General features: G+C 52.4%; 10 protein-coding genes across 10 annotated transcripts; 4 read left to right on the top strand and 6 right to left on the bottom strand.

The window, feature by feature from the left end:
- Positions 1-44: 44 nt before the first annotated feature.
- N7498_007765 (putative vesicle-mediated transport protein (Imh1)) lies at positions 45-3,823 on the bottom strand (the record flags this gene model as incomplete). Its single annotated transcript, XM_058454827.1, has 4 exons — positions 45-87; positions 137-3,131; positions 3,197-3,650; positions 3,701-3,823. 4 exons carry the CDS (start codon positions 3,821-3,823, stop codon positions 45-47), a joined length of 3,615 nt encoding a protein of 1,204 aa, XP_058307076.1.
- Positions 3,824-4,632: 809 nt separating this feature from the next.
- On the top strand, positions 4,633-9,232 carry nte1 (lysophospholipase; the record flags this gene model as incomplete). The annotated part of the gene is made up of 2 exons (XM_058454828.1): positions 4,633-4,931; positions 4,990-9,232. 2 exons carry the CDS (start codon positions 4,633-4,635, stop codon positions 9,230-9,232), a joined length of 4,542 nt encoding a protein of 1,513 aa, XP_058307077.1.
- A 698-nt stretch (positions 9,233-9,930) lies between these two features.
- N7498_007767 (MARVEL domain-containing protein) lies at positions 9,931-10,695 on the bottom strand (the record flags this gene model as incomplete). Its single annotated transcript, XM_058454829.1, has 4 exons — positions 9,931-10,093; positions 10,174-10,296; positions 10,363-10,466; positions 10,549-10,695. The coding sequence occupies 4 exons, from the start codon at positions 10,693-10,695 to the stop codon at positions 9,931-9,933; spliced, it is 537 nt and encodes a 178-aa protein (XP_058307078.1).
- A 1,592-nt stretch (positions 10,696-12,287) lies between these two features.
- Positions 12,288-14,765, bottom strand: N7498_007768 (actin-related protein ARP5; the record flags this gene model as incomplete). The annotated part of the gene is made up of 5 exons (XM_058454830.1): positions 12,288-12,317; positions 12,376-13,152; positions 13,202-14,142; positions 14,191-14,511; positions 14,570-14,765. 5 exons carry the CDS (start codon positions 14,763-14,765, stop codon positions 12,288-12,290), a joined length of 2,265 nt encoding a protein of 754 aa, XP_058307079.1.
- Positions 14,766-15,135: 370 nt separating this feature from the next.
- On the bottom strand, positions 15,136-15,629 carry N7498_007769 (DASH complex subunit DAD4; the record flags this gene model as incomplete). The annotated part of the gene is made up of 5 exons (XM_058454831.1): positions 15,604-15,629; positions 15,490-15,546; positions 15,383-15,427; positions 15,242-15,326; positions 15,136-15,179 (listed from the first exon to the last, which is right to left on the bottom strand). Exons 1-5 carry the CDS (start codon positions 15,604-15,606, stop codon positions 15,136-15,138), a joined length of 234 nt encoding a protein of 77 aa, XP_058307080.1. The 5' UTR covers positions 15,607-15,629.
- A 253-nt stretch (positions 15,630-15,882) lies between these two features.
- Positions 15,883-16,455, top strand: N7498_007770 (uncharacterized protein; the record flags this gene model as incomplete). The annotated part of the gene is made up of 1 exon (XM_058454832.1): positions 15,883-16,455. One exon carries the CDS (start codon positions 15,883-15,885, stop codon positions 16,453-16,455), a length of 573 nt encoding a protein of 190 aa, XP_058307081.1.
- Positions 16,456-17,181: 726 nt separating this feature from the next.
- N7498_007771 (uncharacterized protein) lies at positions 17,182-17,887 on the top strand (the record flags this gene model as incomplete). Its single annotated transcript, XM_058454833.1, has 4 exons — positions 17,182-17,212; positions 17,319-17,345; positions 17,414-17,466; positions 17,585-17,887. 4 exons carry the CDS (start codon positions 17,182-17,184, stop codon positions 17,885-17,887), a joined length of 414 nt encoding a protein of 137 aa, XP_058307082.1.
- A 527-nt stretch (positions 17,888-18,414) lies between these two features.
- Positions 18,415-19,137, bottom strand: pfy1 (profilin; the record flags this gene model as incomplete). The annotated part of the gene is made up of 5 exons (XM_058454834.1): positions 18,415-18,546; positions 18,618-18,752; positions 18,842-18,926; positions 19,028-19,043; positions 19,110-19,137. The coding sequence occupies 5 exons, from the start codon at positions 19,135-19,137 to the stop codon at positions 18,415-18,417; spliced, it is 396 nt and encodes a 131-aa protein (XP_058307083.1).
- Positions 19,138-21,613: 2,476 nt separating this feature from the next.
- N7498_007773 (uncharacterized protein) lies at positions 21,614-22,858 on the bottom strand (the record flags this gene model as incomplete). Its single annotated transcript, XM_058454835.1, has 2 exons — positions 21,614-22,516; positions 22,583-22,858. 2 exons carry the CDS (start codon positions 22,856-22,858, stop codon positions 21,614-21,616), a joined length of 1,179 nt encoding a protein of 392 aa, XP_058307084.1.
- A 655-nt stretch (positions 22,859-23,513) lies between these two features.
- N7498_007774 (bZIP transcription factor) lies at positions 23,514-24,817 on the top strand (the record flags this gene model as incomplete). The annotated part of the gene is made up of 5 exons (XM_058454836.1): positions 23,514-23,574; positions 23,651-23,705; positions 23,763-24,275; positions 24,329-24,652; positions 24,781-24,817. The coding sequence occupies 5 exons, from the start codon at positions 23,514-23,516 to the stop codon at positions 24,815-24,817; spliced, it is 990 nt and encodes a 329-aa protein (XP_058307085.1).
- Positions 24,818-25,886: the final 1,069 nt, after the last annotated feature.

A 25,886-nucleotide genomic window follows, 5' to 3' on the forward strand; every position in this document is an offset into this window, starting at 1 on the left:
GTACAGAGCGAGAATCAAATGTGCAGGGTCTTCATCGAGGGCGATCACTTGGACATGATGGCCGACATCCACTTTTGCTCGTCCGTTCTGCGCCAGTCAGTATGTAATCACCCAGCGGTAGGTAGTTCAGGCTTACCGGTCGAAATGAAGCAGCATTCCCAATACGGGGATCAGCTGCTTCTGGTAGTTCTTGTCCCGCTGCTCCATGAACTGTAGCAGGACGTTCTTCAGGTACATGTAGTCAATGGACCCGCCGCTGGCTCCACCGGAGGGGGTCTCGCTCCGGCGGCTGGAGGTGCTGCGATCCTGAGCGACCGGAGACGCAAGACCACGTCGAGATCCGGAATCGATGGATGACCGTGACGATTGCCGGCCAGAATCCAGTCCGCGCAAACGGACGTCTTCGCCGAGCGTCTTGTGCGATCGTCGCAACTTTTCTAGTCGGTTGTTGGTCTCTTCGACTGAGCGGCGCAACTCGGCCTTCTCTTTCTCGAGGTCGCGCACTTGCTTCTCGCTCTCGTCGAGTTGCTCGCGCAGGCCGGCCATGGCTTCCCGGATCTCGTTGACTTCCTGGGTAGACTTTTCGGAAATCTCCTCTAGTTCGTCACGACGACGACGCCAATCTTTCTGAGAGTCTTCAAGCTCTTCCTTGTCGTGCTCGACGGTGCGGAGTGCCCGTTCGGCTTCGCGGATCTTGGCCTTGAGTTCTTCAAGCTCTCGTGCCCGGCGACGGCCCTGGGTGCTGGCCTCATCTTCGGCGCGGTCTCGCTCTTCAATGGCTGCCTCCATGCGCTCCTTGAAGTCACGCACCTTGGCCTCGGCGCGGCTCTCGATGTCGTTGAGAAGACCGCGCATGGTCTGGGCTTCGCGCGTACGCTCGCTCAGCAGACGGTGAGCATCGGAGAGCTCCTCCTCTAGACTCTCGCATTTCTCGCGTGCCTCCTTCATCTGCATGGCGACCTCGGACGTCTGATCACGCATGTTGTTCATCAGACTCTGTGCGCTGGCGGCCTGAGCAGTCTTCAACTGGGTCTCTTCGCGGAGGCTTTCCAGTTCCTTGGTCAGTTGGGACATCTGCTCCTCCATCTCACGCATCTTGGAGCGGGTGCTCTTGAGCCCGTCTTGTGCTTTCGTGAGGTCTGCCGCAGTCTTATCCTTGGCATTGATTGCCTCCTGCTTCTTAGTCTCGGCGGTGCGCAGGTTGGACTGCGCAACGGTGAGATTCTCCTCCGCCTTGAGACGGCTGTCCGTCTCTTGACGAACCTTCTTATTCAAGGTGTTGACTTCAGAGTCTCGCTCTGTGATCCGATTCTTGGTGGTCTTCAACTCCTGTCGCAGATCCTCATGCTTGGCTTCAAGCGCCCGCAACTCGGTGTTCTTTCCGCTAAGAGTCTCCTTTATGGTCTTCAGTTCGGACGATTCGCTTCGCAGGTTACGCAACTCGGGCTGGATCTTCTGGAGGGTTTCACGCAGGTCGGTGAGATCCTTGAACCGAGTGGCTGCGAGCTGCTGCGCGGCGGACAGGTCCGTCTCTAGGGTGGCGGCGCGGACCTTGACACGCTCAAATTCATCCTTGAGATCGTTGTGCACCTTCTCCGAGTCGGCGGTGTTTGAGGAGTGGCTGGTACGGATTTCGACGAGCTCTTTCTCCAGCTTGCCGATGGTCTCTTCCAAAGCGGACTTCTCAGCTGTGAGCTCCTTGATCTTGTCTTTGGCTGTAACGTGCTCTTGTCCAACGTTGATCAGATCATCACGTAGGGACTCAATCTCCTCCTTGAGGTCATCTTCACCCTTAAGCTTAGCGCTAAGGCGATCGATGGCCGTTTCTTTTTCGGATAGTTGTTTGGTGAGGGATTCAATCTTTTCCTTGAGTTCTTCAAGATCTGCGGCAGCCGGGGAAGGCTCTGCCGGAGATGGCTGCTCTTTGGAGGTAGGCTCCGCGGGCTTCGTGGATTCTGCTGCTGCGTTACCACCCTTCTTCTTTTTCTTGTTCTTCTTCTTTCCGCCGCCGCCGCCGCCGCCACCGGCAGCTCCAGTTGCTGCGGCAGGTTGGGGCTCTTCCTCGGCAGCAGTTGTACTCGGTTCAGTGGACTTTTCAGCAGGGGCAAGGCTCTTGCGGATCTCGTCGAAATCGGCCTTCTTTCCAGCAGAGACATTCTCCTTGGCGGATTTCCAGGCAGTGATATCCTTCAAGTTCTCGTCCACGAAATCGACAATGCTTTGAAGCTTGGTAGAGCTCTCCGATTTTTCGCTGATCTCTGCCTTCAGGTCCGACACGCTCGATTCGGTGTCCTTAAGCTGAGAACGAAGGCTGTCCACCAGACCCTGCACAACACCCAGCTTCTTTTCGCTGGCATCCATGTCCTTCTTGGCCTCTTCGAGTTGGGACACCAACTCGGGACTTGGCTCAGCCTTGTTGGTCTTCTCGGCATCAGCAGCCTGGGCCTGTAGCTTCTCGATTTCGTCGCTCTTCTCCTTGAGCTCGCTCTTGAGCTTCTCAGCCTCCGCAGCGGTCTTTTCAAGCGACGATTCCGCTGCGGCAAGCTTGGTCTTTAGCTCATCGACCTCGCCTTTCGAAGCCTTCAGGGTTTCAATCTCCGCGTCCAGCTTGTCCTTGGTTTCGCGCAACTCAACAAGCTCCCGAGTCGAAGTCTCCAGGTTCTGAACCATTCCCTCCGTGGACTCGCGCGTGACGGACATGTCCTTCTTGAGCTTTTCGACTTCGGTTTTGAGAGTGTCCACCTCCTCTTGCTTTTCCTTCAGTTCTCCTTCCAGTCGAGGAATCTCACTGTCGAAGGAGAAGAACTCTTCGCTGGTCTCCTTAGTCTCGTCGGGTGACTTCTTTTCTTGCTTCGTAGACGCCTGCTTTTTGAGCCCAGCAACCTCGTCCCATGCATCCTTGGCGGACTTTTGTGCCTCTTCCATCTTCTTTTTACAGCCGTCTCGGTCGGTCGTGACGCGCTTGAGCTCCTCCACCACCATATCGCTCTTGAGTGACATCTGGTTCAGATACTCGGTCAGCGCCTTCGGTTCGCCGATCGAGGTGAGCGGAGTGTTTTCGCGGAGGGCAGCTTCGAACGGTTCAATGGAAAGGACGCGTGAATGCGCAACACGGTACGCTTTGAGGAGTTCTAAACACGATGCGGTTAGTCTTATCCGTCTTCCTTTTGTCGCATTCTGTCGCGTGACGGCATACCATGGTATCGCGATTCGAGTTTATCGAGCCTCCGTAATCGGGCTTTGACATCTGCCGGTAGTTCGGAAGGTTTCTGATCGCTGGATTCCCTGTCCGCTCCCGAGCCGGTCTTCTTTTCCGTTGAGTCTGTGGTAGTCGAGCCTTCCACCTTCTCCGCGCTGTTGCCTTCCGCCGGGGGGTTCATTTCTGAAACGGAGTCGGAGGTCTCCGGGCGAGGGGTGCCCGAGCGACTGGATTCCTCATCGTCACCGATGGTAAACTCAGCCTCGAATTCGTTGGGGTCGGGTCCGCGAACGGGGGTGCCACTGTTTCGTCTGGGGAGAGGCCGTTGGCCGGGGGAGTTGGTACTGGCGGCCGGACGACGAGCGGACTTGGACCGAGAGATATTGTCCTGGGCGGTTTTCTGGCGGGCCTGTTCCTCTGCTATCCGAGAGTCGATGGCGTCGCGGAAGCGCTGAACAGATCAGCAATCAAGACCGAGGCTGGGGGGCGGAGGAAGCAAACCTGAAACATGACCGCGACAGGTCTATAGACCAGGACCACCAATTCAATGAAAGCAAGAGGGAGGAGAGCAAGATGGATGAAGAAGAGCAGAAGGTGGTGAGGGAACGGAGTGAGGGGGACCATGAAAGCGCGGAGAAACAATTGAAGTTGGCCTCAGCCGCGCGACAACGCCGCCCGGAGCTCGGGCCGGTGCCAGGTGCATGGCAACTACATGTTCGTTTCGATATAGTGGGTAGCGGTTGCACGTTATGTTCGTTATGTCTTTCGGGTCTTTTTAATTATATTGTCATCCTTTCGTACAACTCAGGGTTCCAGTTCCAGGGTGATCCCACCGATCAGTGTTCGAAGCCAACGCATGCAAATGGACTATGTATATATATATCGCGGCGATTAGCCGTAGTCAGGGCTGGTTGCAGCTCAAATTATGCATACGATTGCCCACCAAGGCAGGGATATCAGGATCTAGATCTATAAAGTGGACACTAGGGGACCGCTGAATAATAAGCACATTGAATAAATGAATTGGCATGGTGTTGCAGTAGCGGCGCGCGATTGAGACCGGCCCAGTACACCGTAGAAACGAGGCCCAACTCTTCCAAACGGTCCCAGCAACAGGCTAACCTACGAGACACCTTTAGTGGAGCACGTTTCGCCCCAAACTTCCCTCAGGCCATTCCATGGGACAGTATCTTGCTTTCGCTACCCAGAATGAAAGTACTGGGATCTGCACCGCCTGCCTCGGGAAGGCCGTATGCATCCCCTGCTCGGGCCAACTTCTCCCCTCACTCCCTTCTCCTCCATCCACCGATGACAGGGCCCGCACGTTTCCGATGCTGCGCCTAACTTGGCCCAAAGGCTCGGGATTAAGTTCGCTTTGACGGGCCCTGGCCAAAAACAAGTTCAGGCAAAAGCGGAGCCCCACCCCTCCAACCATGGCGAACGGATTGGCTCCGTCCCTCGCCCTCAGCCTAACGGCTGCAACCACGGCGACCTCACCCTCTACGCGCCTCTCGTCAACCGCTTTATCCGCCGTTGCTTCTTCCTCCCCGCCCCTCCTCCCCCCGACTCCTTCAACTATGGCGGGGTGGATCGGTTGGGTTTTGACCTTTGCCTTTCAGGTTGTCCCCCGCGGCCTGTACTGGCTCATTACCTTCTCGACTATCACGGTTCCTACATGGCTCTTCACGCTTTTCTCCATGAGTTTGACTTTCACCATGAATTTCACCACCCTGTAGGTCTTTCTGGTTGATTTTGCCGTCGCTGGTAGCTAATCAATAGTTTCTTCCTAGCATGTTGATCGTCCTGGTCCTGGTCTCGACCGTCAGCTGGTTTATTCGATACCGGTTCTTGAACATGTACAGCCGTTTACCTCCGGAGCCCCAACGCAAAGAAGCTCAGATAGATCTCTTCCCCGATATCCAAGAAGGCGACTCCAAGCCCGGTCTGGCCAACTACCTCGATGAATTCCTCAGCGCCATCAAGGTGTTCGGCTATCTCGAGCGGCCGGTCTTCCACGAGTTGACGCGGACTATGCAGACGAGAAAGCTAATTGCCGGAGAAACTCTCATGCTGGAAGAAGAAAAAGGCTTTTGCTTAGTGGTGGACGGACTGGTTCAGATCTTCGTCAAGTCGACCCGGGAGGGAAAGACGACTGCGGAGGAGGACCTACACTTGGACGACGTCACGTCTGACGAAGAGGGAGATCCCTTGCACGGCCGGCAGGGCTACCAGCTACTGACAGAGGTAAAGAATGGCGCGTCCATGTCGTCTTTGTTCTCCATCCTGTCGCTGTTCACCGAGGATATTCAACTCCGCACATCGCGGAGCTCCAGTTCCAGCACCTCTAGTGTGGAGCCCATGAACGCTCGAGCTCCTGAATCTATACCTGTCAGCCCTAGCGTTGGGGTTATTGACAGCCCCCCGACCACTGCGAGAGATCTTGGCTCACCGACGCCTACCAATGGCCATCCAGTCTCTCTACCGTTCGTCCCTCCACTGCACCTCGGAGAAAGCCACAGCATGCCCCATCGCCATCCACAGCCGGAGATCAGACAAAATAAGAGACGCAAAAAGTCGGTCCACCCAGACATCGTCGCCCGTGCTACAGTGGATACGACTATTGCCATCATCCCTGCCAGTGCTTTCCGCCGTCTAACCCGGGTTTACCCACGAGCGACGGCCCATATTGTACAGGTTATCTTGACGCGCCTTCAACGCGTAACATTCGCAACGGCCCACTCCTACTTGGGCTTGACCACAGACGTTCTGGGTATCGAGAAGCAGATGACCAAGTTCACCAGCTGGGATCTGCCCAACGACCTTCGAGGAAGCGCCCTTGATCGTCTCAAGGATAAATTTATGCGAGAGCGAGACCGCCTTGGTCCGGAGGAAGTTTGCAAGGGTATTGCCCTTCACAACCCGTCAGCCGGCCGGCGGCGCTCGAGCAGTTCTCTCAAAAAGGATGCCGTTTTGCAAGCCCGTCTGGCCAGCGAACGCCGGCCTGTTGCCCTTACACCCACAACTCAAAGGCAACCACTACAGCAATCAAGTGGCTTCAATGATCGCGACACTGGCGGAGTTAGTCCTGGTGATTTGCTTTCTACCATTCAGCTCTCCCGGTTCGGACCACGATATGACCACCTAGGACCGCAAATTTCAAGTCCCTTGACTGAGCGTGAACGCCCTCTGTTCCGCCCCTCTAACATGATGGATGGCCGGCCGTTGACTTTCCAGCGCAAAGATTCGATAGACGAGGACACTCTCTTCCGCGATTCCATCCTGGATTGTATTATGAAAGGCATTGGCTTGACCGAGGGCACCAGCGATTCTTTGCGAAAGAGTAACAATGTGTCTGGCGACGCTTCCCCGAGGTTACTTTCCTACGACTCGCGCCGACAGAAGGCCGTTTTCTCCAATGCATTCGGGTTCATCGACCCTTACGAAGGATCCGCCGATGGTGAGACCGAGTCTATGATGTCCATGTCTGTGACAAGTGCCGGTGGAACGTCCCCGGTCGTCAATCTCCGTGAAGACCTACGCTATGACATCGAGGTGGTTTACTTCCCTCAGGGCTCGGTTCTTGTCGAGCAGGGCGAGCGTCACCCGGGTCTGTACTACGTGATTGATGGTTTCTTGGATGTAGGTATTCCGATCAACGAGCGTGGTGATGATTTAGTTGGAACTTCTCGTCCGTCGGGCTCGGCCCAGGAAGAGCTATTCCCCAAGCTCCGGCGCACCACCACCGGATCTTCTCGGACTTCGGGCAACGGCACGAGTGACTCCCGCCGCAAACCCCAGTCGCGCAAGTCTCTCTATTTGATCAAACCAGGCGGAATCCACGGATACGTTGGTGGTCTTGCCTCTTATCGCTCCTATACAGACGTCGTTGCTAAGACTGATGTCTATGTGGGATTCCTTCCACGTTCATCTCTCGAGCGTATTGCTGATCGCTACCCTATTGCCTTGTTGACACTGGGCAAGCGATTGACTAGTCTGCTGCCACGCCTGCTGCTTCATATTGATTTTGCTCTCGAGTGGGTGCAGGTCAACGCAGGCCAGGTGATCTACCACCAAGGAGACGAAAGTGACGCAATCTATCTGGTTCTCAACGGCCGTCTGAGGTCCGTTCTGGAGGATTCAAATGGCAAGATGTCTGTCATTAGCGAATACGGTCAGGGTGAGAGTGTTGGCGAGCTCGAGGTTATGACAGAGTCTACTCGCCCTGCTACACTTCATGCTATTCGTGACACTGAGCTGGCCAAATTCCCTCGCTCGCTGTTCAATAGTCTCGCGCAGGAACACCCGGGCATCACTATCCAAGTTTCCAAATTGATTGCCCAGCGGATGCGCGATTTGGTGGAGCACCCCATGTCTGACAAGGGCCTTGAACAAGGTCATGTTGGTGGCGTCCAGACTGCGACCTCTACCGTCAACCTCCGCACCGTCGCAATTCTCCCGGTCACTGCGGGTGTTCCTGTGGTTGAATTTGGGCATCGCTTGCTCCATGCACTGCACCAGATTGGCGTGACTCGAGGCGTTACTTCCCTCAACCAAGCCGCGATTTTGAACCATTTAGGCCGACATGCGTTTAGCAAGATGGGAAAACTCAAACTGTCTCAGTACCTGGCTGATCTTGAGGAGAAGTACGGTCTAGTATTGTACATCGCCGACACCAATGTCAACTCGCCGTGGACGCAGACTTGTATTGCACAGGCTGACTCCATCCTGCTGGTTGGCCTCGCTGAAGGGTCTCCTCGGATCGGTGAATATGAGCGTTTCCTACTTGGTATGAAGACTACAGCACGCAAGGAACTGGTTTTGTTGCATTCTGAGCGGTACTGCTCCCCCGGTCTGACCCGGCGCTGGCTGAAGAACCGAGTGTGGATCAATGGTGGCCATCACCATATCCAAATGGCTCTCCGTCTGACCGCTGAGCCCTCTAATCCCCAGACAAAGAAGTTCGGCACAGTATTGAAGCAGCGCGTTCAAATCCTGCAAGCTGAGATCCAGAAGTATACCTCTCGTCGCATCCAACAAACGCCTTTATACTCGCCACAAACTCCGTTCAAGGGTGATTTCCACCGCCTAGCTCGTCGCTTGTGCGGCAAGTCCGTTGGGCTCGTGCTAGGCGGCGGTGGAGCCCGGGGTATCTCCCAAGTCGGCGTGATCAAAGCTCTCGAAGAGGCTGGAATTCCGATTGACATTATCGGCGGCACATCTATTGGATCTTTCATCGGTGCTCTATACGCGCGCGACGCCGACGTCGTCCCCATGTACGGCCGTGCGAAGAAGTTCTCCGGTCGCATGGGTAGCATGTGGCGCTTCGCACTGGACTTGACCTACCCAAGTGTCTCCTACACAACGGGCCACGAGTTCAACCGCGGCATTTTCAAGACATTTGGCGATAGTCAGATCGAAGACTTCTGGCTCGAGTTCTACTGCAACACGACCAACATCAGCCGCTCCCGGGCCGAATACCATTCCTCCGGCTATGTCTGGCGGTATGTGCGCGCATCTATGTCGCTGGCCGGTCTCATTCCTCCCATTTGCGACGAGGGGAGCATGCTTCTGGACGGCGGGTACATCGACAACCTGACCGTGGCACACATGAAGAGTCTCGGCGCAGACGTGATCTTCGCTGTGGATGTCGGCTCAATCGACGACAACACTCCCCAAGGCTACGGTGACTCGCTTTCTGGATTCTGGACCGCCTTCAACCGCTGGAACCCCTTCTCTTCGATCCCGAACCCTCCTATGCTGTCCGAGATCCAAGCCCGTCTCGCATACGTCTCCTCTATTGACAACCTTGAGCGTGCCAAGAACACCCCCGGCTGTCTGTACATGCGTCCTCCCATCGATCCCTATGGAACACTGGATTTCGGCAAGTTTGACGAGATCTACCAAGTCGGCTATGCCTATGGTAAAGAGTTCCTCGACAAGCTGAAGAATGAAGGGTCTCTCCCGATCCCCGAGGAGACCGAGGAGAAGCGCAAGTTGCAGCGGACGATGGCTCCCCGACGAGCCAGTATATAAATCATGATTTACCCTCGCTGTACACGAGGGAGGCCCTTTTTTTGCTTATCAGGTGTTGTCTGTTTCTTTCTTTGCATGAGATACACCCTTTTGCACGTCAACAGTCATTCTGTTTGCTTGCATCTTGCTATGTAAATAGACATTAGAAATATACTATTGTTGACGAGAACTTGATGGATCTGCATTGTGATGGAGTGTGGTGTGTTGTAGAATAGATAGAGATCATGCCACTCAACATTGACCTGTGGTATGACGGTATCTAGATCAAGAGGGGTGCCGGATTCCTCTTCAAGCCACCATCATTCCCCCACCGTCCAAGATTATGCACTTGGCTTTAACATCCGCTACTCACCGGCTATAAATCGAACGTTGTCAGTACATTCTCTACGACCTCAGTACATCGTCCTGCAGACTCCACGGTATAAACACATCATGTCCAGGTGACGTTAACATTAAGTAAATAAAAGAAAAGATAGTGACCAAGAAAAAAAGCACAAAAGAATGCGGCGCCTCCCCCTTGGAAGTCCTTGGAAATCCAGTCTCTACTATCCGTCCACATTACTGTACATCTCACCCCATCTCAATCGTAACGAGATATCGGTCATTCATCCCCTTAGACAAGACCGATTCAACCAAACCAAATCAATAAGGCCTTGGTGGAATCCGGGTCTATCTGCCTGTTCAGATGCACTGGATACCTAGACAGTTCCGGCCGGAGCAACAGGCTCAGCAGGCGCATCGAGCGGCGCACGACCACCGGCTCCAGCACCGTGTTTCTCGTGAATGGGGCCGGCGGTATTTCCCTTGCGATAAGCCCAGAGGGCAGCGATCTCGAGGAAGACACCGAAGAAGGTGAAGATGCTGTCCGGGTGGAATACGTTAGTATGTTCCAATGTTTTGAATATTGTTGGGGGTTAGGCTGGGACCTCGGGTGTACTTACAAAGCTAGGAAAATGAAAGCCTCATTGGCATACTTGATGCTGCAGGATACACCGGGTGGGGCGTGGAAGTAGCACAAGTGCCAGTTGTAGTCTTGGGCCGCGAAGATGAACGAGGTTAGCCAGCTGTTAAGGTGTTAGTTTCGGGTTGGTTCTGGTTTGGACTGGTCTGGGTGGAATGGGGAGGCGTACAGGTAGGAGAATATGACGTCGATTATCAGGACGAATTTGCTCAGTGTTGTTGGCAGGAAGGGCGAGATGAAAGCTGGAAGGAAGAAGACCACGGAGAGAACGGCCTGGATTCAACCGTTAGTTTTTTTCCCCATACACCCGAAGTTCTTCGAGTCGGGTGGAAGAGCCGGAGACGCCGTTACGTACAATGACTTCCTGGTAGATGATGTGCTCCCCGCGAGGACCCGTGTTAATGAAGTATGCAGTCAAGCCCAAAACAATCACGGCACTGCACCACTGCAATGCACGAGTGGCGAGCTGCAGTGGACGAGAGATGGCTGTTGAAAAGGCCATGGCGATGGTGTGTATGTAGCAACTATACAGACAGGGGTATATAGCTCGCCACAACCGAGTCAAGTGACAGGCGCAAGTATGTAAACTGAAGCTTGATATGTTCGAAGAATGCAAGGAACCTCAACCGCTGCGCGAAGGAACCGTCTTTATATCTCGCCGGCACATCGGAACGTCAGAGTCATGAGACACAAACAAGGGCCAGACCCGGAAAGGAAAACAAAAATGCGCTGCCGCTTTGCCATTTTCCCCAGATGCGTCATGATGGACAATGCATGAAGTCAATGGTTCCGGCGAATCAGCGTACACCACTGGTTCAGCCTTGCGATATTATTCGTTCAATGAAAGAACGGTCCTTGCCTGTTTTCCAACCCTGAAGAGCGACGCCCGAAGTTATAGGATTTGCTTTGCGCCGAGGATGGGATCTGTGGTGATCCTCGTGCGCAAGGAGGGTTCATTTTACCCGACAAGTCAAATCATCCCTGTACCGGCCCTCCTCACTATCTCATGACCTAGGTGTACGGTAAAATGGACAAGACAATAAATGGACAAGAAAGGAACTGCTGTGTATGGTAGGAGTAAGAATGCCATTCGGCACGCAGCGGATGTAGATCTAGCGCAGTGGAGATGGCATGATGATCCCTGGATGATGGTCGAGGCCAATCACCACCCCACGTGAGGAGTCGATCAATCGAGAGAACAACAAATACCTGGACTCGTCGACGGACATCCGATACTATCGCCGGACCCTCCGTGATTGGGCTGGGATCTACGATATTTTCCTTTGCGGCAGTGTGCGCTTGTTTTGATGATGCCAGGGATGCATCAGGATACAACACCCTTGAAGCCTGCTTTGAATATCGGCTCGAGATAAGCTCCGCGCGAGTGCCAAGGTGAGACACAATATTCTCTATCCATGGATAGCAGCGGCTGTCGTTACCCACCCCCGCCGACCTCATTTCCTGTCCACGTCACAGACCAACTTTGTATAGACTCCCACCTGCGAGTCGATCAAAGTGGGATGATCGCCGGCAAAGCATGATACAACGTCAACTCTTATTCGTGCCATGAATGACGCAAGAATTTCCGGTAAAGCCCGGGATGTATACCGGTTTCTTCAGCAAATGTGATCGTCCATTTGCCAATGCACTACTGCATGGGTGGTGGTGGTGGTGGTGTGCTGCGGGAGGGCGATCATCCTTGGCAAACACGGGAAACGAAAGATGGAAAAATAACGTTGGGGCTTATCGAGAAATGTCTCGGTTGTCAGTCGCGTTGTATTTCCTGGAGCCGAAAGGGAATTAAATATTGAACGGCGACGCAAGGGAGCGTGTCGGGATATTACAATAGATGTTGACTCCTTGCTATCAGGTACCATTGACGAGCGCCGAGACCACGCCACTTGAAGGTGGAGGAATGCTACTGTATCCTGATTGATAGGGAATCCCCATTGATGATTACTCGGGTATACCGCTGCACTAGGCAAGATTTCAATTGACTAAGCTAAATCGAAAACACGCCCCCGGAAACCGATAGACCGTGCGACTCGACTCCATTGCGCCTGGTGTTTTTGGACTCCACGTTCAGCTTCACGTTCACCATGTAACGTTGCCCAGATCGTGCTCCTGTAGAACAATGTATATTAGCAGAAGCCCCGGGAAATCATATAAACTCAGTACTCACCTTCATATACTCGCTGCCCTTCTCCATGTACTCTTGCCGCGACACGGATGCCCGGCCCAAGTCGCCTCCCGAAGCCCACTGCGCCGCACCCTTCCACGCATCCATCACGGGATCCGCGGCCCGGCGCACGAACAAGTCTGCATCCATGGGCAAAACTCCGCGGAGCTCGGTGCGGAACCGGTCTTCGAAGCCTTGGAAGAGGGTGTTGCCGCCTGTCAGGAAGACGTCCTTCAGCAGGCGGTTGCGGTCCTGCGTGCTGGAGAACCGTTGGTTGACGATATCGGCCGCGATCTCGATCAGACCGGCTTGGTCCACGCCTGCGATGGATGGCTTGAAAACGACCTCTGGCACACGAATCCGCTCCACGTTCAGGTGGATCTGATGTGCCTCGCGCTGGCTCTCCGGGTCAAATGGCCACGGGCCACGCAGGAAAGCATGCACCAAGCTCTTGGTCCAGTCGGACTGTGCCGCCAATGTGTGATTCTCAGTAAACTCGGGGTCGTGCTCGAGCAACTCTTGCTCGACCTCGTTGAGCATGCCGCCCAGATCCTCCTCCTCTTCCTCGTCACTTTGTTCATCTTTGGCGACGGTTCGATAAACACCCCAGTCCTCGTCGTTGGCGCCAAAGTCATCATCGTCTCCGCCGCGGCGACGCTTCTTCGGGCCATCGGAGGCGAGGTTGGCCAAGGTCTTCATACGCATCTGGCTGGCAAGAGACTTGCGGTTACCGAGGTCGGCCTTGAAGCGGTCCCGGTCCTTGATTCTTTGGAGAATAGTCTAGACTATCGTTAGAAAGAGAGGCTTACTCGCACGCGGTGGAACTTACCTGACGGTTTGTACGTCGTTCCTCAATCCAGTCTTCGAAATGGTTCTCGCGCTTCTCGCGGTCGGCACGTTCTTCTTCCTCTCGTCGGGCTTTCTCACGCTCCTTCTCAGCCTTGGCACGAGCTCGGGCCTCGACGTTGGATTTCATGAGACGTTGGTGCCGCTTCTCTTTCAGTCCAGCCTCATCAAGTTCCTCATCCGGGATATCAAGCATGGGGAACGTCATCTCCTCCTGCTGTTCCTCATTCTCCTCGATACCGAGGTCTTTGTTGCGCGAACGCTTGATGGACTTCTCCAAGTCGCGGATCATGCGTTCCAGATGAACCTCGTCCTTGAGATCTTCCGACTCCAACACCCGGCGGATTTCCTTCTTCGTTTCCGATGCCAGGCGATTTTGCAGATCCTTCCAGTATTCCAGTTCTTGCTCCTTCTTCACCAGCTTCTCAAGCCGCATCTTGGCCGCTTGCTCTTGCAGACGACGGCCGCTCTCCTTCTTGCGCTCGGCAATCCGAGCCAGCTCCTCCTCCGTCTTTTCCTGCACGATGTGCTCGGTGAAGGGGTACTGGATGACATGATCTCGGTCTTCGAGTCCGGTCCAATCCAGGTATCCGGCCAGCTCGCGGTCGTAGTCTTGCGAGACATAGCAGTGCTGGTGCACCAATTGCTCCATCTGATAGTCGGTCAGGCGCGCTGGAAATGTAGGGTATTTCAACTTCAGCAGCTTCATCAGGTACTCGGCATTGTTGAGGCCGCCCCAGTTCAGTCTCGAGCAGTTCGAGAGAAGCGGCTTCGAGTTGAGCACGGGGATGACATGTGTAGAGGTGTGCGAGGAAGACACAATCAATCCATCCGTCCCCTTGTTATAGCGGTAGGCGAAAAGCGAGTCAATACCGTAGGCGACGGAGGGTGCACCGTAACACTCGAAAAGAATCTCGTTCATCACTGGGACGTGTCAGCAATTCCTCCATCCGGACATCTAGACAAACATACTCTTTCTCGGGTATCCGAGATTCGCAACCGGCTCAGTCATGACAATTGGCCTGTCAACGCTGCCATTGGCACCGTCCACTCCCAGCTTGAGGAACACATAGTCCAGAACACCTTCCATCACATCCCAGTTGCCGACAACGCTGGATCCCGGATCGAATCCATAGCGGATTTGGCCGCGGGTCGTCGCATCGGCGTAGGCATCATATCCGATAAACTGGCACTGGCGGCCCAGCTTGCGATCGCGGTAACGGCTCATGATGGGAGGCTGGACGAATCGTGGGTTCTGGTCGAAAGACCAGCCGGCCTTGACGTGATGGGAGCCTGCATAGAGAATGAAGATCAGTACCAACTCATTGAGAACCGCTATAGTAGGGCTTACCATTGTCAATGACGATGGCACTGGTGTCGGGACGGGCGCGGCTCTTCTCAAAGCCGTCCGACAGCGGAGGTTGGTAGCCCTTGAAAGGGAACTCTTGAACACTGTAGGTCTTGGGTGGAGGTTTCTCGGCGCGCTTCTCGTTTGCATTGATCGCATACCGCCCCGGCAGGAGGGTCTGCACGGAGGAAATGGTCATGGTGGGCTGCGCCGGTGCGGAAACCAGGAGCTTTGAGGATCGGAGATCTGGTCAAGGGCGCGTTGGCGGTTTACTGCATGCAGGGCGACGGTGGGGGATATAAAAGAGATGAGAATTGGATATATAGACCGTCCACTAGAGATAGAAGACGGGCGTGACGGAGAGGCGGTACCAAGCTACCGTAAATGTGGAAGGTTGGAGGTTTGGTTGTGCCAAGCCGCAGTTGCGCCGATACGCCGCGCTTTATCTTCAACGCGCCCAGACATAAAGAGGTCACATCTTACGGAACAGAACTTGGTTGCGAAAAAAAGGTACTAATATTCAAGTGGTATCTAATACATGCATTTTCTCATTCATCATAAAAAACTCATTAGGACTGTTCGCTCTGCGCAGGCTCCTTCAGGTTTTCCGTGGCTGGGATATCTTAGCACCGAGCGTAAAGCATGAGTGTAGCACATGGATAAATGGATGCGTACCTTCAAGGTGGAAGAGAACGTTTGACTGGTAGTTCTTGAACATCTGCGCGACCAGCTCGACATTCATGTTTTGAATGTTGACCTCCTATCTGGATGTTAACGATGGACGGCACCATAGGCAACTTAGACTTCTTTGATTACCTGGAGGCTTTTGTTCATGACCATCACAGCTTCATTCAGCTTTTCCTGTACCGATTATTAGTCAAATCATTCGTCCCAGCCTAGTATCTAACGTCGATAGGACATACAACATTGGTGATGATGCGGGACAGCAGCACCGACTGCTGGTGTTCATGAGGGCTCTCCTAGAAGAATGTTAGTTGTTCTGTCCTCAACTTCGTGGTCTTGCAGGATATAGCTACCATGGTGAAAGGCAAAGATATCGGTGATGATCGCGTCGAGTTGGACGCCGACGCTTTGTTTGGGCCTTCTCCGCAATCACGTGATTGTATACAGACCAAACCACGGTCGTCGTATTTCGTCTCTCACGTCCAGTAACCATCCCCATACGATTGACTATACCACCCCCGGGAGCCGTCAGACTTCTTTAATTACGATATATACGCAGCTGTATACGCCCCTCCCCTCCGCGTGCAGTTATCATCCTGCTTAATCGCCGCCCTTCATACACACCACACGCAATGCCTCCCGCAACACCCGCCAACGACGAGTCGCACCAGCTGCTCCTCAATCAGATGGACATTGCAAATGTTGCCAAGCCTTTCCGCAACCCAAACTGGAGACCCTCCCAACGCCGCAATAAGAACGTCAAGCAGATCGTCTCCGAGACCTCACGAAAGGAAGCCTCCGTGATGGCTACCCAGGCCAACTCCGGCGCAACCACGCCCTATCCCGCTACATCTGGCGCCGTGACAACCGATGGAGCACAGACACCTGCCGAGGGAGTTGGTAAAGCTCCCAACCTGGCGCAGGCTGCCCAGAACCTCTCCACGCTGGTCCTTGAGAAGAACGCCCGCGCCACGTTCCCGTCTGGTCCGACTGTCACCTACACGAACATCGAGTCCGCGCCTTCTCTCAATCCATCTTACCACCGTAACTACTGCGATCTCACCGGTCTCTCGGGCCCCTACACCGATCCGAAGACCCGCCTACGGTACCACAACAAGGAGATCTTCGGCGTCATCCGCACCCTGGCCCAGGGCGTGCCAGAAACCTACCTCGAGGCACGCGGTGCGCATACAATTTTGAAATAAAGGAGCCGCCCATGGCAAAATCTACTTATTACTTCATCAATGCAAAGATACCCACTTCAAGGTACGACCAGCACACAGGATAGAATTCCATTTCGCTAACAAGCTATTAACTATCTAGACACATCCATTACGAGGCATATGTCCGGCCAACACAGTCAAGCCCTTTCCATCCCACCGTGCCCCTCTCGAGACAGGTTCAAGAAAGCGCTCCGGCTTATTCGTGACCGTTGGTGTCTTTTCTTCGCCTCGTGCTAGGCACTCGACTATTACCGAAGCTCCACAGGACAGAGCATCAGTTACAGCACCCCGAAGGTGCTGTCGTCGCGGCGTATTGTGATAATAATTGACTCTGGGAGGAGGGAGGAAATGGTGCAATGGGTGTAGACACAAATCCGTGTCAGTGACGGTGGTCACTGGACGATAATTGCCATAGATAGTCCAGCTTCATCATGCTGAAACTCCCCAAAATAATGAGAATCACCACATTGACCAAATCCCATTCCGGATCCCCGTAATCAAGAAATTGATGGTTCGCACCGAATGTGCACAGAACAAGAAAACCCGTCGACCGCTCGGGCGGCTTAAAGCAACACCCTCACCGCCTGCGTGTGGCAGGCAGAATCCGATTTTCTGTTTACGGCGACTGGGCACGACGCTTCTGTTCTTGGCCAACTTTTCTTTTCTCTCGTCATACTCTTTCCTCTTGCCCCGTTGCGCGATTTTGAAATGCCTAGCATGTGGTTATCCGAGAATCAGAGTGAGTTCCCTTCGAGTGCTTCTGGCGACTGGCGACTTGTGTCGCATGTCCTTGTGGCGTAATGCTCGAGAGATTATGTTGGGCCTTGACTGACGTTTGTGTATAGAGATCGGTGTGGTCTTCTGCTCTGCAGGTATGCAGTTCTGGTCTACGCGATTGTATTCCACGGCAGTGTACTAATCTCGCCTGTTTGGCGTCTAGGTGGCCTATTCCTGATTGGAGGTGTCATCATGTTTTTTGACCGATCATTGTATGTCCCTTTCCCTCGAGGTGATGATCTTGCGATGAATGAATCCTAACACTATGTTATAGACTCGCTATGGGCAACGTACGCCGCGCACCCACTCCTTTCCTCGGCCCCTTAACTAATAGTCCCAGATCCTCTTCCTGATCGGCCTCACCCTCATAATCGGCGTCCAAAAGACCATTGTTTTCTTCACTCGTCCCCAGAAACTCAAGGGAACCGTCGCCTTCACCGCCGGGATCATCCTTATTCTTCTCCGCTGGCCACTGACGGGCTTCCTGATCGAGCTGTACGGCCTGTTTATCCTCTTCGGCGATTTTCTGGTCACCATTGGTCAATTCGCGGGTAACATCCCTGTCGTTGGACCGTATATCAGGCGTGGCCTTGAGGTCTTGGCCGGTGGTCGCAGCAATGCTGAGTTGCCTGTATGAGGAATGCGCAACGTCGATTTTTCAAGCCACGTCCTTGATGTGATTCCGATCTATTCCCGGTCTACTTGGTTGAGAGGTGGTCCATGTCTGTACATATCTGTACGTTCGACTGGTTTATGCGCGTCGCGTGGTGTGACGGGATGACACGATACTCTCTACGGCCTTAGGACCCTGATGTAATTATTAATGACCTTTCCTTCTCCAGCGAAGTGACACGGTGTTGTGTTTGCTGGAACGTCAGTACTTGACGTATATAATAGAGCATAGAAGCATATCCTTTACACACGGCCACGAAAATCCTACCTCAGTAGCTACCCACTCAGACAGTTGGTACACGATATCTCTACACAGTAAGCTACTCAAGTGGAACCAGAACTAACCCGCGGCACATTATGCCTTCGTAATATATTTGGGAATTGTTAAGCAACTGCAAAAACGCGAACAATTTCAATGCTCCTTTATTTCCTATTCTTCACAGGCTCCTGTTCATAGCATTCATCCGCATCTGTAAATTCGAAGCTACCTGCTTATTGGGGGTTGTTGATGTAGTCGACCAGGTTCTCCACAACGGTCGCCGCGTTGGTGGTCTGGACGCTCTCGCCGTGGTGGGCGATGATGGTGCATGCGGAAGCGCGAGAAATGATGGCGCCCTCCTTCCCCTGTACAGGTTCCTTGATCAGTTGCTGTTCTCTCTCCTTTCTCCGAGCTTTCTGGTATTCAGGTGGCGTACCTTCTTGCCGTACAGACTGCGCGCATCGGCCTTGATGCAGACGAACTTCTCGCCACCGACGGAGAAGCCGTTGGCGAAGGCGGAATCGGGGTCAGTGAAGGCCGCGGCCAGGGTGTTGATGTCGTCCTGGGTCATCTGCAATACAGTACGCGTTAGCGGGTGTCACGGCTCGGGTACCCCGCATTTGAATGCCCGGGAGAAGATTTGTAGGGCCAGTATCGTACGGTGAATCCAGGGGACTGGGCCTCGAGACCGGAGAAGTCGGCGGCCAGGATACCGGCCTTGTCGAATTGACCCGAGCCCATCAGGCTGGAGAGTGCATGTCAGCAGGCGGTATGGTCATGATCGGAGCTTCATGCCGGGGAAAGCAGAGACGCAAGTATTGCCGATCGGAGGGGAATCAGATGTACCTGGAGTCGACATAGCCTGGATAGAGGAGTCATCGTTAGTAGGGAGACAGCTGTAGACGGATGCGGTCAGACGGGGACGTACCCTGCCAAATTGCGGAGTGCTGGCCCATGGTGGCGGTTGTAAGTGTGTGAAAGGGGGGTAAAGTGTAAGGAGTGAGGAGAGAGGCAGAAAAGATGGTGGGAGAATATAAGAAGCTTGTGGGAGGTGAAGGAGGTCGAAGTGGGGTTCTGTGTTGGCGGCAATTTAGCCCCCGCCAAACCTGCGCTTCCCGTCGATCCCGCCGAGAACGGGAGGTGAGAGGACTCCCGCTCCGTCGCGTCCGGGATTCCGTCTTCTCGTTCGGAATTTGCTCGATCCAGCGGGATTGGGCTTGTTCTACTTGAATTCTATTCGCTAAAGCTTGGAAAGCCCCCATGGATGCCCCTGGTGTGACCGGCCGTCAACATGTCAGGGCCTCGCGCATTCTGCATAGCGATCTGCGCTACGCATGTCATAACTGTGCACGTGGTCGAATTCCAGCGCTTGTTTAAGCTTGGTTGTTCTCGTGCACTCATCCCTAATAGTGGTCGTCGGTTTCTTGGACTCAATTTTCATGACATGTAGATGTCCCTGATGGGGGCCACTAGTGGAGCGGTGTAAACAACTAGCTCCGCGCCATATTCGCAATATGATTTAGGCCTGAAATTATGTTTTCTTTGTTCTAGCTAGTGTGGAAAAATTCGCCGAGAATAAGCCTCTCTGTAATAGGGCTCGCCTTACGTGTCTGTTTGATTCATTTCGGAGACGTAGCTCTTAAAAAGTGCGACTGCAGATTTGACCTCGATTACTTATATAATATGATAACTTAGACCGGACATTCCATATCCATTAAAAATTCAATTTCTACAAGCCCCACAGGGTAGCTTCGAGGGTGTGCACCACGCAGCCACTATTTTATCATGTCGGGATTGGACTTGGACATCAAATCCTCAACATCCTCATATGGCGAGAACTGCCTACCCGGGCAGGATGCGTGCATTTGAACGCCACAAGTGTCTGCAATCACCGGAACAGACTTAACATGAGAAATCGTTGAGAAAATGTCGCGTTTAGACTTACTACTCCCCTCGAACGGTCGATACGCAGCCATGTGGCCGAAGCAGATTCAGGCACAAAGAGAGGAGTCACGCAATCCAGAAGAAATGTGGATCAGGAGTGTTACGGAAACAAATACAATGCTGTAGATTAGCGATAGATTCAAAAGTCAATGAATTCTTCGGCTGTTCCACAGAAGAAAGGATATCATCTGACAGCCCCATTCCCGATACTTTCTTGTTCCAAGTTAGCCGTATTGTCGTGTCTTACTTAGAAAACAAAGAAGCTTGGAACTCTCGAAACTCGTTTCACGAGACTGTTTTATGATTAGGACGTGAATTTTGTTGGAAATCCCCCTACGACAAAAAGCCTACATGTAGGTGCCGTGGATCGTCTTAGACATATCCTCAACAGCTGCCCATTCAAATCCAATATATACAGGAATTCAAGGTACGTGGCTCATGGAGCCGCAAGGCTTTAATTACCTTTCTCTTAGAGGTCTTCTCGAAGATCCCTGGCAAGCTGAATCAGATCTTGCGCGGCTCTTTTCGCTTGAAAGCTCCGAGCTTACTAGAAGGACAATGGCTGTCATTCAAGGACACCTTGATACAGGCAAACAACGGTTCGAAAGTGCGTTGATTGCTGTCCTTTTGCCAATTTATTCGGATCTATTTTACACCCTGCCAGATCCGGGCCATCGTGAGCTTTGGGCATATCTTGCTGTCCTTTGCTATCTTCGGCGGTCTATTGGGCAATATTCCAGTGACAATGGGCAACCACTGGCGACGGTTGAAGAGACTCTCACCGAGATATTTGAAACAATTTGCCCGCGCCCTCCTGTCACTTGCAGCGTTAATGAGCGCACCGTTGATGACATGATGCTGGCTGACACTGAAGATCTAACGTGTGGGTTTTATCTGGAAGATGTGGAACTCGACGCCCAATTATGGTATTTGCCCTGCAAACATTGGTTTCACCAGGAATGTGTCCATCCTTGGCCCTTGACGACCCCTAGCTGCCCTTGTTGCCGCCAACCTGCGTGGGGCAATTGGATGACAATGATACTGTTTTGGGAATTCGAAATCCTTCGACTGCATTTGCTGACTATTGCCCTCTAAATGGAGTTCCGGACCAATGAGATAGAAACATCACTGTTGTTTGATTTGACTGTTTGAATTGCTGAATTATTTATTAACTTATCCTTCCAAAATCCCAGGGTTCTTCTTTCCGTACGTCTTAAACCTCGGGTTTTAAGGTAATCTACAGCGCCATCTATCATATATCCTCATCTGCATTATTCTTCGAAATTCAAAATGAGCCAAAACACAGAGGAGCTAGCGCGGTCCAGAGCGCGAATCGTAAATAATCAAAGAGTAGGAAGCGGTGAACCCTATCACGATTTCCTCTATACCTAGGCAGAAATAAGAACACTGACGGAATTATCTTCAACTATGGTTCGTCTCTGGGCAAACGACGACATTCGCCGCCATATTCTTTTCCATGAAATACACTCATTGAAGGATAGCCATACCCTGACAGCGCTTTCCCGCGCCAAGCTTCTCCAGCATAAAATGCTGAATCTGCCGACCCTGGAACGAATCCACCACCGTGATTGCGGCAGGTGTCGTATCATTGCCCGGAGAAAGTGCATAAACAAAGCGACCAGAGATTTGGAGATCGATGAGTCCAGGATCACCGTTATTCAAGTCGAGGATTGACAGGATTTTGGATCCATCTTCACTGATCTCAATCAGTCGGTCCTCTGCCGCATCCGTAACAAAGACACTTTCCCTTGCCTGGCAATAAGCAGCCCAACATGTTGCTTTTTGGCCTTCGATGACAATTTTGCGCTGAAGAGACACATTGTCTGTAGTCGGGTTGAGGCTGAGAAGTGCGGCACCAAAGGATGCGTCCGTTATGAAAAGATCCGAAGTATTGGGGATACTGACACCACCAAAGAGTACTGCGGTTCCGGATGGGGAGCTTCGGACATCATGACTCTCAAAAGTAGATGACCATGAATCCTTGAACGGCAGAACGGAGACGAAGCCCGTCTTATTGGTATTTGGATCCCCCTTGACAGTAGTGATCAGGCAAGTATCATCCGCGGTGAAGAATACTTGCGCGAGGGTGTTCGTGGGTCCTTGAGGAGGTGTGGTCTGGCTTAGCTCAATGTCAAGGACTTGCTTCATCGGACCGAGTCCCTCTGGCGTGAACGAAGCACAGGAAGTGCCAGCCTTTGCCCCCGTGTATCCGACACATACCACGTTCCGCTTCATTGAGGCTGCAACAGTCACGGGGAAATCGCCAGGAACAACGGCCATCTCCCCGATCATGGACAAGCTGGTGGCATCGGCCTCGTCAATTTTGAACATGCTAAGAGTATTTGATCCGGCGTTCACGGCAAAAAGATACTAGTGAGAGCTGATTAATGAAAATGACACGGGAATGAAGCTGCCATATGGTGCCTTGAAACTTACCTTGTCAATTACTACCACCGAGCCCTGGGACGAGAGCGCGTCTGGACCAGCTGGTTTGTTGGTGGCCCCGTCGATGATGGCCCCTCCCATGCCGCCCGTGGCGGTGACCATACCGCCATGAAGCTTGCCATCACGCCCGATAGGAACTGAAACAATAGAGTTTTGTTGCTCGTTCGACTGGAAGTAGAGTGCTTTGCCGACTTGTGATGCTTCTCCAGAACCCGAGGGGCATGCATTCGTGCCATTGGCGTGTACACAACCCGCCACGGAAGCCATCCCCAGGCAGACGGAAGAAAAATGACAACGCATTATGCTGAGAATTCGGAACAAATCAGTGTATTCGACAAGGAAAAGCTTGCTGCACCCTAGACCAGACGAATATTGTTTTGTGGATGATAGTTGCCATCCGTTCTGACGGGTTCTTCATTATATAGCGCTCTCTGGCAAGCACAGCCGGGAGCTCCTGCCACATTGGATGAAGTACCTAGATACATTGAGGAAATAATGATTAAGTCAACATTCATGGATAACCGATCGTGACTTGAAGACAACTTTTTGTTGTTCTGAAAGGGAAAAAATGATCAAGTCAGCAATCCCTAACCCCCTTCCGAATGGACCTGTCTTCAAACTCAATATTTGCACTAGCCCTAATAGGAAATAATGATTAAGTCAACAATCCACTCCTTGGGCACAGATGGGCTATGTTACGCTAGTCCCCTCCACAAACTGGGTCTAGCATCGGAGTTAAATTGCCGCTAGTCTAAGTTAGTTAGATGCAAGAGCCTATGATATGAAGTCGAAGTGGATACCGGGCCATGGCTTTCTTAATGACCGCCTCCTTGATTGTCAGCTTATTTTCTAAGATCCAACCATACTCTTCATACCTCTGCAAAGTACCATTACTCTCTCAACACGCGCCCTTCAATTCAACATGAAGAAAGCTTTTACCTTCCTACCCGGTCATCGGTCCGATCGACAAGAGTCCGAATCAGGTCAGTTCGCACCGGTTTTACTCGTAGCGGAGTAGCTTCCTTCATGCTTAAAAAACCTGCTCATCTCTGATCACAGGCGGCACTAGTTCAACTCTCTTTAAGCGTCGAGAACAGCTGCGAAAAGCCCAGCGGTATGGAGTTGTCTGCATTGTTTTTTACAATCTCCGGCTAGGCTGATCATTCAACAGCACGCACCGCCTACGCAAGGACCAATATTTCAAGAATCTAGAGAGTGAAGTATTGCGTCTACGTGCAAACGAAATGAAGTTGGTCCTTCAAGTTCAGAATCTTCGCAGTCAGATCGACGTACTCCACGGTATTGTGGATAAACAAGAGTTATCCGTACTCCCAGCAGCGCCCTTCATTGACTTGAAGGCAGCGGAGAATGCTGGAGTAGGCCTGACTGTAGCAACCTCCCCGGTTCAATACCATGGCAATATCCAAAATGGGATTAGTTCCTGGGGATCCAGAGTGGGGACGGAGTCTGAAGAGACCAATTCCCCTCTGGGTCTGTCCGGTGAGAACATTTACCCGAATTCACATGGCCAGCTCATCGGGTCAGCAAACGGTCAACAGCCGGATCTACCTTTCCGTGCCCCAGCTTTCACTTCTCCATTTCAGCCAATGGAACCACAGTCAAGATGCGCTGAAAAGTCTTCTAACCAAAAGATGACTGACATGGGGATGGAATTTGTCTTGGCGTGAGTTATATTTCCTTAGCATGCATCTTTGTCTGTTCCTAACGGAATTACAGGCTCGAACATCCCTGCCTCCCGCATTTAGAGCGCCACCCAGATAAGCCTAACGGCCATTCTCTGCTCACGTCTGCCACCCTCGTCCACTCGCATGACCATCAATACGCCTCGTCCATGTTATCAAAGTATGCCCCATCGACTTATAATCCCGCATTTATTTTTGACAAACTGCTTGCCCTGTCTGAAGAGCTTGTTCTTGATGACGAACTCAGCCCGACTCAAGCCTGGTGCTATATTCTCCAACAGTCGTGGGTAAATAATCTCGATGGAGTTAAACTCAGAGAACTGAGTGCGTCACTTTTGAAGCTTATCAAATGTCATGGGTATGTGTATTCCGTGATGAGGTATTTGCTTTTTTTTTATATTTTTTTACTGATGTGGAATTGTTGCGGGGCGCTAGTTTCGGTGCCGTAATGAGGAGAGATGCATTTGAGGCTATTTTATTTCAAAGCTCTTCAACCATCAAAGCAAGTCGCTACGGTGTCTAAGTGAAACACTTGTTCATATCTCTGGTTGCATCTTTTCCAAAGCCAACTACAAGCATGCCGTTCTTTCCAGGAACAGTGAACGTGGCCGCTAATACTGGATGCAAGATTTGCCCAAAAACAGCCTCACCAGGGTGAAATGGTGGTTTCCCTCGAGGTGGAGACTTGTATTGCTATTGTTGCATTGGTGCATTTATCCGCAAGAGCGACCAGAGTCCAAATTTTTATCTAAAAGGAGACCCGAGAAATCAGGATATCAAGGACAAAGTCTTCCAGATCATTACGAGAAGCGAGGAGTGGCGGGGTGAGTGGTTTGGTGGCTTTCTTATTTCTAACACTATGGGCAATTTAATGAAGAGAACATTGTATTTGATCGCACGTTGCTCGGTAGAGTGTGAGGCATATCTCTGAACTGCTGGACATGATGTAAAGCAATCTAAAAATGATGCATACGGAGTCAGATCAGGATTGTTATATTTCCTGATTCCTGAGGTGTCTAGCCTTTGTCTCAGCCGATCTCGTATAACCTCCCCTTTTCACCGCTTTTGCTCCTCTTTGTTCCTTTCTGCTGATCGTTTCCCGATCCTTTCAATGCTATCACTCAAAGAGATGAAAATCACAAACTCCGTTCTCAGGGGTATGAAACACCAAACATCCAACTCATTGGCAATAGCTACGTTCTTAGCATCACAGTCAAACGGAAAAACATGATGCGACGTCAGTGCGCGGGAACCGAATTGCAATGCGTGGAAAGAGCCGAGGCTCCCGGTGCGACCAGTGATTTGTCTTGGTTTGAGGTGAAACACGCCTCCTGCATATAGGGTCAATGCGCCCGGTCCGGTTAGAACGTGGTAGCGAACTAATCTATTTGATAATCTCACTGCCAATCTTATTCACGCCACCCGAATTAAGCATCGTCTGCTGATCACCGAGCCCGAGCCCTGAGTGGCCCTGAGGGGTCCTGGTTTGGCCCGTGTGGTTGTCCTCCTGTTTCCAGTCCGGCGATGAGACTGGCCCGCGAAGTGCCACCGTTGCGGCGCTAACCGGCCTCTGCGATCCTGTGAAAACGAAT

This window comes from Penicillium cinerascens (assembly GCF_028974065.1).
Source record: "Penicillium cinerascens strain IBT 15544 chromosome Unknown contig_9_segment0_segment0, whole genome shotgun sequence".
Classification (NCBI taxonomy): domain Eukaryota; kingdom Fungi; phylum Ascomycota; class Eurotiomycetes; order Eurotiales; family Aspergillaceae; genus Penicillium; species Penicillium cinerascens.